We start from the raw sequence: 15,996 nt of genomic DNA, 5'->3' as shown, positions 1-15,996 counted from the left end.
CATGGCTGAGTTAGCATTGTGTTAATGCTTAGAGGAGTACACAGTAATTCAAGCAGTTAGTTTTTCATTTTACCATATACCACTGCCTCATCTACATATTTACTACTGTGCAATAAGTAAACATGATAATTCTTTATAATTTCCTTTGAAGCACTGTGTTTACCATGCGTACTCTGAGCTAACTCCTCCTATTGTCATTAATTCAATTGTTCTTGCAGTCAAAGTGAAACAAGGGAATTACTATTGGCTCCTAATCTTGCTTTAAATTCATTTTTGTAACTGACAGCATAGATATCCTTGAGGACTCCCTGGCACCTTCTACCTGAGAGAAGCAAAAGGCTGCCCTTCCAAAATGTGAATTTGTGTTTTTCAAGCACAGTGTGATCTCTTTGAAACTGCCCATACCTGCAGTCAGCATGTTCCCACAACAGACTTACTCTGACTGTATAAATCTGTGCCTGAAGGGAAACAAAGGTCAAAAGCCATATAAAAACATGAAGCTAAGGAAGATAAGACACTGCAGTCACAGCCCTGTGTCTCTAACAGTAGATACTCCCCCAGGCTGACTCAGGGTTTGATGGATTACACTCCTGCTCTGAATCAGCACCAGGAAGGAACCAGGCTTGTCCCTGCTCCTTTGTGAGCTCTGAGCTGGGCTGTGCCTCACAGCGCTGGGGTCTGCACTGCAGACCAGCCTTGCCATCGAGCTGTGGTGACAGCAAACACTAATGGACCCTGCTGTGCTCTAGGAGAGAATGGCAGACTGGTACTTCTCCTTCCTACCATCCTGCAGGGACAAGCATTTGGGGCTGGTGGATCACTTTCCAGCCTCTTGCTCTCTCCCTCACAGTGTGTGCTGTTGCACAGTAGCTGCTCAGAGCCACTCCAAACCTCCCCCCCTGAAATAATCCTACAGACCGCACACAGTTAATATTTCCCTCCTGCTGAAAAATTTGCTCTGAGAACAAATGGAAAATAATCAATGCTAATTTTACATTTTTCATTTCCAAGGCCAAATGACATCACATAAGTGAGTCATTATCAAAGCCTAAAATTCTCTTTGAGGCAGCACTTATCATGAATAAACTGCAAGTGCAGGCAGTCCTGTTACATAAATGCCACCAGTAGATTACATTTTTGAAAGCCGCAGAAATTTGCTAGTCTTAGTAATTTACTGAGCCAAACTTACTTTCTTGGCTTTAATCCTGCCTTAAACAAAAGTTTCTGTAATTTATGATTCAGATGCTGATGAATGTTAATGGTAGTAACAACCAGATTTACTTACTGAAAACTTTGACTATCGTTGGCTCTTCGGAAACATCATCTTCTGTAACTAGCATACATACAAATCTCTTTTCGTCACTGATTCTTGCATTCTTGATGGATAATGTATAGTTTTCTGAGAGACTCAACCTGTCTTTGTAGTCTGGTACATCATCATACTGTACATTTTTTTTTGTTGATGATCTGAAGGCAATAAATACTGGAGATCCATTTGGCATTTCCTATAATAAAAAGATAAACACCTCTATTTTGCATAAACACTCATTTAACAGTTCCTGAAGATTTGCAATTAAAAAAAAAACCTGCAAACTATCAGATGGCTTTTTTCCTGATTGATTTCTGCTGTACACAGAAGAAATTCAATGTAATAAGTGCTAGTTTAAGATTGCCATGGTACACATTGAGAATATCATCAGCAGAAATTATTTCAACCTTTGGCTCAATCTCAGCATAGCAAAGGGCTTTCTCTGATAAAAGCTGGTGTTTTTGGCAGCACTTGCCAAAAACTTGTCTGTATGAAAAAGTATCTGAAATAGAAGCATGTGTGAGCTAGTCTCAACAGCTCAAATTTCCTTTTTTTCATTATTGTTTCACATATTCCCATTGTTTATTTGGGATACTTGGACTTCATTTCAAATGCAGGATTTAGTCAGGCATAACTGTCTATTTTATTCTAAATTAGTTCTTAGCTTTTTTTTTCCCCTTTGTCTTTAAAGGACCCAAGAGCTTGTAGATAGGAATATACATACAATCAAATATTGCTAATTGCAAAGTATTGTTTTCTAGACATCCTCCCTATGCAGTTGCCATCCTTGAAGGAATACAAAGTTGACAGCCTTGCACAAATCCCTCATATTAAAAAAATATAATTTTTATGAGGGACAAAGTTACAGGTGCAGTTCTACAGCATTTGATTCCTTCCTCCTTACACAAACCCATGCACAGAGCAAGGACAGACAGTGTCTGCCTTTATTTAAAGAGAGATGAAACACTGATTCTATCTTTATGTTCAGTATTGTGCCAGGTGCTGGAGAAGGTTTTAATTCTCTTTTATCCCTTATATCCCTTATATCCTTGCAGCACTGATATTAGTAGTGTTCCCAGCACAACACCTCAGCTGGACTGCGGAGTCCACAAAGCCCACGAAAAACGATGATGCTATGACAAGATGAGTAGTGTCAGAGCTGGGTAGGGAGCAAGAGGCATCAGCTGCTAGTGAAGTTTAAATTCCCTTACAGTCTTTCTCCCTTTCCTACTTTTAACTCTTGGATTTGTCTAATGTTTGTCACACAGAAAACACTGTCTTGACAAGAAGTTGGCTGTTAAGTGCAAATGAGCTCCTAACTCCAGTAGCCCACCCAGCTGCAAGCACACACAGGTAGACATTGAAGTGAGCAACAGCTGCCATGGTGCAAGTCTCCCAGTGCCTCCAGGTTCTCACCAAGAACCCAAATTGCTCCTCACAAGGCAGTACAGAAGAAAACAGAGTTCATCCTTCTTCCAGTGAAATAATCACCTGTTGAAAAAACCTAATCCAACCCTCTCTGTTGCCATGCTGTGAGCTGCTCTGGGAGAAAAGGTACTACTTTCCCTTGGTTGTGTAGGCTGTCAACAATTTCATACAACAGCAACTTAGACAGGCTTCTTTGTATGTTAGGTTTCGAGTCCCTTTCCATTTAGAAGAAACTGCAACATCTCCACTTGCTGCTTGTTACTTGTCCACACAGACAATCCAGATGCAATGAAAAGAGATAATGATTTTTCAGAATATTCTTGCATCTTCAGAGAGATGGACTTGTGTCTTTCCCATAAAAGTCAGCATACTGAAAAATGTAGGCACTCCATCTTCTGAATGCTCGTGTGAAAGAGTTTTACTGTCCCTTTTTGGGGAAACATTCTCCCCAAACTTTTGACTTCATTTCCTGAAAAGCGTTTGCAGGAAAACAATTATTGAGTGGATGTGGGCTACAAAAGCTGCAAACCTGAAGATAAAAAGGAAGGAGCTAGGGGAGAATAGGACAACCCCCAACACTGGCAGATAATTCTCCTGTAAAAAATAGGCTGATGGATGCCATTTGCAAAAAGAGAGAGAAATATGTAATTTTAAATCCACTTATTATTGCAGGTAATTTGATTTGAGAAGAGGAAATTTAGATGAACTTCACAGAGGCAGGAAAACCGTTTGTCTCAATACAGTTTGAAAAGCAAAAGGGGTTTGGTATCCCAGCATTTTTATCCAGATATTCTTCCAGGTTTCCTTTACTTTGATATGCTGGTCCTCCTTGTGACCTGGGATAGTGATCATATACAGGAGAAGCTCATCCTATGGTGTTCCCACTTCAGGCTGACCAGCACACCTAAAGAACACCCATGTTTTTGCCTCCGTTCCCTGTCAGAAATGGCAGAGTGAAACCACCAGCAGTGATCCCAAGGTCAGCTCTGCTCTCTTCTCCACTGTGCATTGAGGAAAACAAAGCCTGAAACAGATCCCAGCGACTGTCAGATCAACCAAAGACAGGGAAAGTGCTTTTTCCCAGGGATGGAGCACGCTCTGCTCCAGGCAGCTGACTTCAAAAGTGTTCAAATGTGCAGGGATGGCTCTGTCAAGTGAGCGAGACACCATGGGATAACATGTCAGATCTCTAATACAGGTTGGCAGAGAACTCCTGAATAATTATTTCTCTTGAACAATGAGATTAATTCCTCAAACCTCTAATCTACACTTGGCAGAAATTATACAGCTTGGAATCCTGCAATCCTTACAAACACAGGAATAAATGGCTTCATATATGAGGCAGAAATCCTATTGTTTGGAATCTTAAAATCTCTCTCACACACACACAAAAAATACACATCATCTTATAACAGCTCTAATAAATATAAAGGTAAGATATACTTACGTATTTCCATTTTCCAAACATAAGTCCATCTGGTACTTCTAGAGGACAAGGCATAGTAATAGTGTCTCCATATATTGCATTTACTGTGTACAATCCCAGAGCTAGAGGAGAAACAGAAGAGAGAAACAATTTTAAGTGTTTTCTTGAATTCCCATATGCTAGCTAATATTTGGTTGATGCCTATTTGTAACAGCAGCTCCTTTGCAAATGGTTATTTTCCAGCATGTAGGATTTATCCTCAAACCTACAACAAAACAGTTAAGTGAATGTTATGACCCTTTTGGACCCATGCTTCCTGCCAGAGTCAATGGGAGCCAAGCGGATTTCCAAACAGGACTGCACATGCTCAATCAGATGAATATCTACACTACAATCAGGATTGTCTCAAACTTTAAATGTACAAAGGGAAAATCCCTAAACCTTTATTTTCTTCATCTGAAAAAACAGCCTGGAGAGGTTGCATTGCAACACAATATTGTGAGGAAGCCAGCAAAGAAATGATACTCTGACTGCTGCATAACATTTAAAACATAAGAAATGATGACAGAATAGGGAATGATGATATTATTTCCTAAAACCTGGGAAAAAAACCTGAAAAAACCAAGAAAAACTAGTCTGCACATTTACATTTTGGAAAAATGAAGTTAAATGCTTCGATGAATTATTTAAGAACAGCTTTTTTTGAAACCTCAGCACACTCTTATGTGCTAATGCATATAAATTTACAGAATAAACCCGACCCACTTATTTTCATTGTCCGAAACACGTGAATTGAACAAAAACAACAGACCCTAAAGTGATGAAGTGCTGAAATGCAAGGAAGCTTAAAGAGGAAAATGTTACAACTTGGTGCATTTGCTACAATGCAACTTTGCTCCTCCTTTCCTTAGCTGCCTCTTGCTTTCTGCTCCTTGCACTGGAGACAGATTTTGCTTCTAGTGCTTGCCCAGAGAGTGTGCTGGCTGCCTACTCTCAGCCACATAACCACAACTTCTGTCAGATTCTTTGCCCAGAGATTCAAGATCTCCCCCTTTGCTGTCTCTTCATTTGCAACTATAGCTCAAGGGCTTCCTGGCAATGAAATGTATTTAAGAGAGTAAAGTAAGATGCTGGTGATGCAACCAGGTGTTTTCTTAGGAAAATCATCAATTCCTTCTAGAAACATTAATTTTTCGGGAGATTCAGCCCTTCCTTTCTATAGCTAGAAAAAGAAACATGTTCTCCCAAAGACCTGAGCCACAGACTCCTTTGCTTTTTCCAAGTCCTAAGGCTGCTGCATGGATGACCCGACAATTCTATTAAGTGCATAGATGCACTCAATAGGGAGGTTTTTCCAAGGGATTGTTTTTTGTTTTAAAGAAAATCATGTCTTTTGAAAGAGTCAAACACTGAATTCCTTGCCTGCAATTTAAACTAGAAAGACCCCAGAGCATTTTTCTTGGGTGAGGACTTCAGAGTTCACTGTTAACATCAGCTTGTATTTATCACATGCATCAGTGACAAATGAGGCTGCGGGGCTTTGCTGTATGATATTGCACAAAGAAACAGTATTGCAAAATCTTTCCTTAGAGAAACTACAATCTGGATGGCACCACATCATTAAGGCAAAAAAGCAGGCTGGAGCTTAATGGACTAAAGGAGCACAGGAGATAAGAACCACTACCCACACTTATATTAAACTTCCTTTTCTTCACTCACCTCCCTTTCAATAAAAGCACTAGTAATCTTTCTGATTCTGTTACTTAATTACTCACAAATATGCTTTAGATGCATTATTCACACTGTAGGGACTGGATGGTCTAATATTCTATATGGTTCATGGAGACCAGCTGCTTCCTAAATGCCAATAATGGTCATTCCACTAGGTGGTGCTGAATAAGAGCAATCTTTAAAAAAAAAAAAAAATCAAAAAGATCAGATAACTTCAATTTCATGGAAACAGAAGTAATGTTTTACAATATCAAGCTATAAATGGAACTAAAATTCAAAGCTAGAAGAAATTGTTCCCTTGGTCCTTTCTTGCACTCATCTTCATTCAGATCACCAGGAGGGGGGCAATCCTAATTTTCATTTTTTTGCTAGAGCTAGAAAAAGCTATCCTTTTTGTCCTTTTCTGCTTCTCTCCCATGGGAGCAAAATTACAACAGACTTGCAAATATATATTCAATTAATAAACTGGTTAGTATCTGTTCAAATTCTAGCTAAGTGTCATTTAGTAATTTGAAATCTGTAATAGCATTTGGCATCACATGGATAACCAACTACTGCTCCTTTAATATGAGATACTCTTTAGTATTAGGGGAAATACTCCCTGTCATTAGAGGAAAACAAAGTGACCCCCTAGGATCTGAAATGCTGCTCTCTTCTAGACACCCATTTATCTCCTGCAGAATTGCTAACATACCAAGTATACACTACTGAAGACTCAACAAACAGCCTCCTGAGGGTAAATGAAAATGTTTCTGGAGAAACTACAGCATTCAGAGTAGGTAATTGGTGAATGGCCTCATAAGGGGAAAGACTGACTTCTGATTTTAGAACTTTTTCAGCTGAAAGATATTTTTTAAAGTGGACAAATTCATGACTTGACATAAATTCTGCCTATACTAAAATCACACATTTTTCTATGAATTTGTTAACACAGAACCAGAAAGACATAGGTTTTACTTTGAATACAGAGAAACAGTCCTCGCAAGAATGAAAAAAGTCCTCCCACAAAATATTCTCATCCCACTTCTGTAGCAACAGATCTAGCACATGGAAGGAGTGCAAATTAATTGAATAACTGCAAACTTTCACCACAGTAACTGGAGTAATCTCCACAAAATGACCCCACCAACCTAGGCATTTAAGAAAAAAACAAAAACCACTTCAACAGAATTGGAAATTCCTCTCTCTGCTGCTATTAGACATATTTGTAAAATGGTGGGATGAAGAAGAGAAGAAAATGATTGCTTAATAATGTAACAGTGCTTACCATCAACCATCATATTGTCAGGCCTCTTTACATAATTTCCAGCTCATTCTAAGAAAAAGAAAATGAAAGCAGGATCTACAAATACATAACAAATTGCTTCATGCCCTAACACGGAGCAGGGTCAATGTCAGGGCCCTCATTTCTCATTAACTCTGCAGGAGGGCACAAAGGCGACTGCAGGGAATAACACTACGTCACCGGACACCATGTCCTGCCTCCCTCTATTTCTGGTGCACCTTTCTGTAGCTAATTAGGAGCTCAGCCAGCCTCCCTACGTGATTTTCAGATGCTTTCTTCTAAAACTGAGCTACTGCTGTGAATAACAGCACTAATTCAGAGGCAGGATCTTGCCTCACGTACACTGAGAGCAGCCCTACCTGCTAGGCTTGAACTACACTTATATCACTTTCCTTCCATTTCTTTACTTACATAAGAGGCTTGAGAAGGCTGAGATTTACTTCATTTCCCTCTCTTTGATCCAGTGCTGAAGAAACTCTGAGCCAGATGAGACCTTTCCACACAGCAGTGTCATGAGGTATGATGGCTTAGAGAAAGATCCCAGCAGGACACTGGTAAATTGAGATGACATAGCTATTGATGCTTTTAATTGGAGTACTTTCCATGTCCCTATGGCAGTGCTATCTGCATCCTTCTTTGTCCTCCTCTCTGCCTGTGTTTCACAAGTCAAGAACTGAACAGTACCCACATCTTCAAGGGACAAAACAAAAATCTTGAACAGAAGCTTAAATGCAGAGAAGGTGCTGTTATTATTTTAGATCGTCACCAAAAGTATGAGGCAGGTCATACTTTAGACCAATTACTATTTTTAAATCAAGAGGATCATATAGGAGGAATGTATAGAAGGTGAGTTAAAAGAAAAAAAGAGATTAGGAATGCTGATGTTTCTCCAAGGAAATAACAAAACAGCCATGTTTTCTACCTCTACCTTCTGTTCGCAATACTAAAACAACTTCTTGCCACAAACACATCTTCTAAGTGCTTAGGAGTAGAATTTCTGGGACAAGTGTAAAACAGAACAAGAGCTGTTCAAACACCCTCTAGATGTAATGCTCCACGTGAGACTACGAGCCTGTATCTGAAAACTGACTAGCACAGGTACTGCCCAGGACTCCTCTGCACTGGCATACACAGCAGGGCTTACTTCCCCTCGCAGAGCTGGGGAAGTCTGGGGAGCTGAACCTCCCTCAGTACCTTGGCATTCACTGATTTCAATTATGTTCTACAATTATAAAGATGTCCTGTATTTTCCTTTGAACTTAATTTTTTACTTCTGATGCTTCTGCCCGGGCAGGTTCAGTAATAGTGCTTTTTATTACACTTTCTGGACCCAAGGAGCAATGTCTCATTACTAGAGAACAGCAGGACACGTTGACTGCTATGGTTCTTTGCAGCAATCAGCAGCATGAAGCAGGCGAGGTCAATTAGCAGCCTCTGCAATGGTAGTGTCCAAACTCAAGAGCTATTATGTCTATTTAGCACCTATCTCAGAAATTGTAGTTAACTACTTTGGAAAGTCTACATTAGGATTAACACTCCAAATCTTTTCTTGAGGCATTAGCCCTCCCATCTTTTCTCCAGGTAGCTCAGACTAGCCTGTACTAAATATAATCTGGGAGGTTATAAAGCTTTGCTTCATGAAATAAATATTTTATTAAGTTACTTGCTATTTTTCTTTCTGCCCTCCACTTCCTAAAAGGATTTCAGCTATATAGGCATACACATAGGTCCTACTGGGCACCCACTTAGCTGCCAGCATAAATGGCTGGTACTGACCTAATTTTTTTTTCTTAGGAAACATCAGTGTTTCACAATACCATTACATGTTCTTAAGATTGGGATGGCACCTTTTAGAATCACAGAACCACTTAGGTTGGAAAAGACCTTTTAGATCATTGAGTCCAACTGTAAAACTAATGCTGCCAGGCCCACCACTCAACTATGTCCCTTAGTCTTTTAAAGACCTCCAGGGATGATGACTCAACCACTTTCCTGGGTAGCCTGTTGCAGGGCATGACAGTCCTCTTGGTAAAGACATTTTTCCTAACAGCCAATCTAAATGTCCCCTGCTGCAGCCTAAGGCCATTTCTCAACTCCCATCTCACTACAATCTATTTTTAGGTAGCTGTAGAGAATGATAAGCCTCCTAGTTTCCAGACTAAACAGCTCAGCTCCCTCAGCCACTCATCACAGGATGCATTCTCTACACCCTTCACCAGCTTAATCACTCCTCATTGAACATACTTTTATTAAAAGTAATTTTTTTGTTTTTTTAAAGATAAAGCGGTATATGAATGAAAACTGGGTGTTGGTACAATACAAAAATGTATTAGAAAAAAACTCTCCTGCTTTGGATGTGACAAACTTGACAGCAGGTGTTTACTGTCCCAACTGTTGATACTTGATAATGCCTTAAAGCAGGTTTTGACATTGGAAAGTATTTTTCTTTTAATTAAAAGCATTATTTGGAGAAAAAAAATTAAGAGAGTTTACAAAATCACAGACTGGTTGAGGTTGGAAGAGACGTCTGGAGACAACTGGTCCAACCACCCTGCTCATGCAGGGCAATCTACAGCCCTGACCTACAGCTGTCCAGGACTCCCTCCAGATGGCTTTTGCCCATCTCCAAGGAAGAGGACACCACAGCTTCCCTAGGCAGCCTGTGCCGGTGCTCTATCACCCTCACAGGAAAAAAGTGTTTCCTGATGTTCAGAGTAACAGCCTGTGCTTCAGATTGTTGCCACTCCATCTTGTCTTGTTACTGGGCATCACTGAGAAGACCCTGTCTACGTGTTCTTTATACCCTTCTCTTCAGGTATTTGTACACACTGGTGAGACTCCCATGAGCCTTCCCCTCTCCAGGCTGAGCAGTCTCAGCTCTCTCAGCTTTATCCTATAGGGGAGGTGATCCAGTGGCCCTTCCCCGGACTCTCTCCAGAATGCCCATGTCTCTCATACTACAGGGCTCAGAAAGGAACATACTGCTCCAGGTGGGGCCTCACTAGCACTAAGCAGAGGGGAAGGACCACCTCCCACAGCCTGCTGGCAGTACTTCCCTAATGCAGCTCAGAATCTCATTACCCATCTTGGTGCAAGGGTAAATCACTGGCTCCCATTCAGCTCTGTGTCTACCAAATGATCTTCTCTCCAGAACTGCTTTCCATGCTGCATGGACTCCTCAGGTAGGGCTCATCTTTTAACTACTCTTTCTCCCTCTCTTTTCATTGCCTGGCAAAGTCACTTTTTCAGTAAGTTATTAAGTAGGCTTTCAAGACTTTCACAATAGTGGAAGAAGACCATATGCAGCAAACAGGTCATGCGCCTTTTATTTCAGCACCTGTGCCTGATAAAATCAGTTGAAAAACACAACAAAACCTATAATTTTTTTTTTTTTTTTTTTTTTTTTTGCTGAGCCACAACAGCCAGGGAGCCAAACACCACCCAGCTGCCATTTTCTCAACAAGCTCATCCTTGTGATCCAGCCTGCTCTGCTGAGAACAAGTCTCTTCACATGAGCCACAACAAGCAGTCCTATGCACAGCTCACACAGTGCTCATTAATTTTCTGACATAGCACAGAAAACACAAGATACACTTTAGGGTGTCAAAATACTGGTTAAAGCAAGCAAAAAAAAAAAAAAAAAGCTCATGTTATCAAAACTCACACGTAAGACATCCCTTATTTCAGCTAGGTGGGTATAATCATTTGTATGCTGGGCACGAAAATAGGGATCTAGGGCAAACACTTCCAAGAAAATTCAAATAGTGATTATCTTCATGGTACAACTATGATTAAAAACAAAGGTGCATGTGTTTTTTGATATGTTATCTGATACAGGTTATATAAACAGTATATTGTTTCTTATCTCTACCTGTTCAAATAGTGAAATAAACCCACACAAGAGCAACTAGCTTGCCAAAAGGACCATTAGTTACAAAGAATCATCAAAAGTATCCACGAGGAAAACTAATTGTACACAAACATATACATCAGTATTTAATGCACCAAACACTTTTAAAGCAACATAACAGAACTTGCTGATGGGTTTCTTATACTTTATCACAGTATTCCTTCAATTAGTTTTAACCCTGAATAATATAAGACACCAGGCAATTTTAACACCAAAGGAAAAAAAATCCTTTTTCAAGTTATAAGCACTGATGGAACAGACAGCAATTACCCTTCAGAATACTGACTGCTAACTTGAGCTCTTTGAAGCTGCAAAGTTAACTTGCACATTTGGGACTGGTTTTGGTTTGGTTTGGTGGTTTGGTTTTTTTTTTTTTTTTTGGGAGGGGGGAAGGGGAAGAGGGAAGGAAAGGGAGAAGATCCAGCTGAAAACCTGGTTGTGACTCTGGAAGATGTTGAGCTGCTTTTGACAAGCTTGTCAGATAAACACCTCCTTGTCAGATAAACACCACCAGTGACACAAGCAGCCAAACCCACACATACAGGAACACTTATGTACTTAACACTGATTTTGGCAAGTACTTGAGCAGGCTAGAGAAATGGGGCTTGGCACCCAACAACATTAAGGCATTGGACAGTACACACCATGAAACAGGCAAGCTTCTTAAAGCTAAAGAGATACTGAAAACACCAGAGAGTAGGCATTAAATGCCAGCAGAATTCAGCTATCATTACCCTACACTAGCATTAAGTGTGTTTAAAACACAGTTTTTCTCCATGAATGAGGAAAAAATCCTGAAGAAAACACATCAGCTCTTCAGAAATCATCTTTCTTATGAATACTAACAATTACGCCTTCCTAATACCATATAAAACAAATGTTTTCCTTATCAGTGCAAAGAAATTAGCTATAATTAGAAACTAGCTGAGATAACTCGTCCCATCTGACTAAGGAAACACGGGCTCTACCACCTAAATCAATGAAGAAATCCTCAGCACATTTCTTCAAGAGGACTGAGGTCATTGCATGCTTCTCGCTTGTTCTTTCCTCTATAGTTCAGCCAGTCTTGAATGGCAGGGATGGACAGTTTTCCTACACATGCATATAGTTTGGCTTTCCATGTAACCTTAAGTGAGAGCTCTCGGCTGAGCCTCCAAGAGTTTCGCTCCAAAATCTCATGGAGCACTTTAACCACAATTTTAAAAGTCCTACATGGTGACCATATAGATCTCTGAGTACTGTGTGCCTATTCACAAACCAGACTATTTCAACTATTTCAACTATTTTTTATTTTACTGAGAGCTACTTCTGTTCCAAGATCTCAAAATATCCAGCTGTTTCAGTATTTTGGTCAGTTTTTTTCCCACTTCCTGCACCAGAAAACAGCTTTCCATCTCTACGCTCCTTTTTTGTATGATTTTCATGCAGCCTGATTTGAAACTACTTTAGCAGAAGCTTTTGGAAAGATTGAGGGAAATTTCTCTGCAACACAGAGGTTTTAGAAAGTTATGTCCTTCCAAGAGCAAATGGTTATGAGGTGGATACTACAGTGCATAGTTTACAGGGATGATCAACACTGCAAGCTTTACCCTAGTGAGGCTGACACTGAGCATTACCTTTTATGAGTAGAAAAAGGTGTCCATTTTTTTTTAAAAAGGTTGCATAGTCAACAGGTTAAACCAATTGCTGCTAAGTTAGAATTTTAACTATTTGTTTTTAATAATTTCATGTTGTAATCACCTGCTATTAATAGTTTTTCTTGAATTACCTGTTAATGGTTAAAAATCCCTCTCCCATCGAGTATCCCCTCCCCGCCCCACCGCTTCCTCGGAGATGACACCTGGGACTGAAAAGGTGAAATCAGAGCTGACATGCAAATGTGAGGAACCAGCATGCAAAGGTGTAAACACCATACCAAATCCTGCAAAAAACCCCTAAAACAACGAGCCAACACGGAATTAAGGGATCTAAGTGATGTCTAAAGGTGAGCAACTGAATCCAGTGCTTGTTAAGATCCTTTTTACCCCTCACCCTAACCTAAGGATGTCAGCTAGAAAGAGGACCTCGAATGTTGGAGTGTAAAACTAGGATCTCCTAATGCTCCTGTGAAAAACAGAGTCCCCAGCTCTGCCTGCATACCAGTGGACAAAGCTGCCATCTTCCTCCTCCTCCGTGCCACTCCTGGGAGCAGCGGCGGCGTGTGCGTGACCCGTCGGTTCTCCTCACCCGAGCCAATTTCTTTTAAATAAAGGCATTAAAAAGGAGAAAGATCTCCTGTCCTATTTATTTCATTTCCCTGAACATCATCTGTCATCATCACTGCTAAAGCACTACACTGGAGAGCGAACAGAGAAAAAGCTTTTCATTTTGAATGTACCCAAACACCTAGATTGCATCTAAATAATGATGAGTAATAATCTTTTGTCAGCTTAGTAACTTCAAATATTACATATAAAGCAATAACCATGACATTTTTCAGATCATAATCACCAAAAGCTTCTAGAATTTTTGATGGGTGTGCAACAGAAATTTGTACATAGTCATACACCTTTAAAACTTCAATGGCCATCATAAAATGCATTATCACTGTCATTTAAAGTAAAACAGATACTGCTTTCAAGTCAGCACAGCTTTCAAATGACACAAAAGAGCTGTTCCTAGCATTACCCTCTGCAAAGCTGGAGACTAAATGAACAGTTCAAAGCTCAATAACTGATGCAAAATGCTACTGCAAAATGAACTACTTGTGTCAGCACATCAACCTTCCTACCGTACCACCTCACCCTCGCTCCGAAGCCCAGCTCCATGAAGACAAAGGAAACTGCTAAGTCCAACAGCTCTCAAATGGGACCAGAAAAGCTCCACTTTTTAATCCTCTTCCTTTTAAACCAGGAAGGCTCCAAAGTCTGCTAAAGAGCAGCAAGGAAAACCCATGAATGACACCAATGCCTTTGTAGCACAGGGGCTTTGTTACAGCAAGATTCTCCTTCCAAAGAAGAAGACCTAAGCTTCTTTTCCCAAACCACCACTCCAAAACATCACCTGTGAATTCAGTGGCCTTCTAATCACACTATTTTATAGAAGCCCTAGATTTTGGCTCAGAATTATCTAACGCTGTTTCTGGATTCAGTGCTAATCCCAAATCAGTCATATTTGCGGATTTAATTCTCAAGTCCTTTGAGTAAATCTTACAGATTTAAAAGAAGTTACATATATAGCAATGTTGCTGTAAATAGAAAAAAAAATGCAGTGTAATTCCAAGCAAATATTTACAAATTAGACTTAAGGAACACACAACTACCGACTAAGAAATGCTTGCATATGCTAAAAAAGGCAACATTTCCACAAGATCCAGGTGAAGTGACATCAGAAGCCCAACACTGGCAAATTGGGGTCAGCATCAGAAAACCCAGCTATGACTTTTATGAGCACCATACAGTAGGAAGAAAGTTCTTTTCCCACAGCCAATGCTGCAACTGCAAGACCACAGTTAATGATTTACTTTGAGCAATTTTTTACAAAACTTTGCTTAGGATAGTTCTCATAATTCAGAGGAAGAGATGAAATCACTAATGTATCTTCTTACAAATACTTCTGCTTAAGTCATGACTAAACGAACTATGATCAATTTTTTTTTTAATACACTAAAAATTTGAGAATAGTTTATTAAAATAGTTACCGACATATGGTGTGATTTTTTTATGAGTGGTCAGGCACATCTGCCAGGGAAGTGAGTTATAGCTTACTAAAGTCTGATGATACTAGCTATCTGCCAAGAGATGAGAAGCAAATGTGACTCAGAGAACAGTTTCTGAGTCAATACTGCAAAGAATTTTTACTTTAAAGGGTACACCTAATTAGGCAAAATGGGATCAACAAAGCCTTTGTGGCTTGGTGAAACTTCTCACTGTTTCTGAGGTTAGCCCCTGGCTGCTCCTGAAGCATACTTCTGATGTGCTTCTCACTTGCACTTCTAAAGCACTTCTCTGTTTGTTAAAACTACTCAAATTGGTTTTTATTTTCTCATTATGCTAGTCAGCAATGCTGATGTGTATCCAATAACTTGAAGGGACTTAGAAGTTTCTACTAAGTACAATAAAACCTGCAGCTTAAAAACAATTGCCTAAAAATCACCATTATATTCTTCCATGAATCCCTTTTTTCCTATTAAAAAGGTCAATAGACAGCATACTAAAAAAAAAAAAAGACCTTGTCTCTCTTATTTTTTTCATAATTTACTATTGACAGGATAGAGTATACTGAACTTCTTGCTAGTGAAGCTTAGTAGCAACTGATATTTTACAAAATATGAACTTTCCAAAACATGTATATATTTTGTATACTTATTTAAGCTTCAACAAGTCTCAGGAACTAAATCAAAATACCATAAAGCAAATAATATTGCAAAGTATGAGGGAAGAAAAATATCACTGACCACTCTATTTAAAAGTAAATAAATGCAGTGGACAAAAAAATAGGAATTAGGGGAAAGAGAAGACAAATAACACAAAAAATTAGAAAAAGGGATGTAGTTAAATTAATGCCACCAGAGTCCTCCTATGCAAAGAAAGCTCAACAGCAAACAACTTTCTTCCTCTTCTAACCACTTTCCTCCAGTGAGCTGTGTCCTTTCTGCCCACAGGCAGAAGGAACAGGCACTTACCTTCCACCCATCTAAGATCTTTCCAAGCTGAAAATTAGTGCCTGACAGGTTCCAGCAATGTAAATTTTTTTAATCGTGCCTGCTGCCCCTCTACTTCAAATCATGATCTACTCTGCCAAGGAATCCTAAAACACAGGAAAAGGCCAGATCTCTCCTATTGACTGTTCCAGATCTGCAAATATACTCTCTCAATTATCTGCACTGTGGGTGCACTTGGGCCTTTCTTTACTCATGCAAAACCATC

General features: G+C 39.7%; 1 protein-coding gene across 5 annotated transcripts in view; it reads right to left on the bottom strand.

Annotated features, from left to right (window-relative positions):
• Positions 1 to 15,996, bottom strand: part of ALCAM (activated leukocyte cell adhesion molecule) — a 116,163-nt gene that overhangs the window by 31,196 nt on the left and 68,971 nt on the right. For 4 of the 5 annotated variants that reach the window (XM_038127785.1, XM_038127766.1, XM_038127753.1 and 1 more), the window contains exons 2-3: positions 4,185 to 4,285; positions 1,286 to 1,505 (exon numbers count right to left, since the gene is read on the bottom strand). In XM_038127785.1, coding sequence (XP_037983713.1) covers positions 1,286 to 1,505; positions 4,185 to 4,285 — 321 coding nt within the window. Of the gene's footprint in view, positions 1 to 1,285; positions 1,506 to 4,184; positions 4,286 to 7,161; positions 7,190 to 15,996 lie in introns of those variants that run through there. The other variant, XM_038127762.1, reaches the window with a different exon arrangement.

This window comes from Motacilla alba, chromosome 1 (assembly GCF_015832195.1).
Source record: "Motacilla alba alba isolate MOTALB_02 chromosome 1, Motacilla_alba_V1.0_pri, whole genome shotgun sequence".
In the NCBI taxonomy this organism is placed as follows: Eukaryota; Metazoa; Chordata; class Aves; order Passeriformes; family Motacillidae; genus Motacilla; species Motacilla alba.
This window is presented reverse-complemented; position numbering and strand designations above follow the sequence as displayed.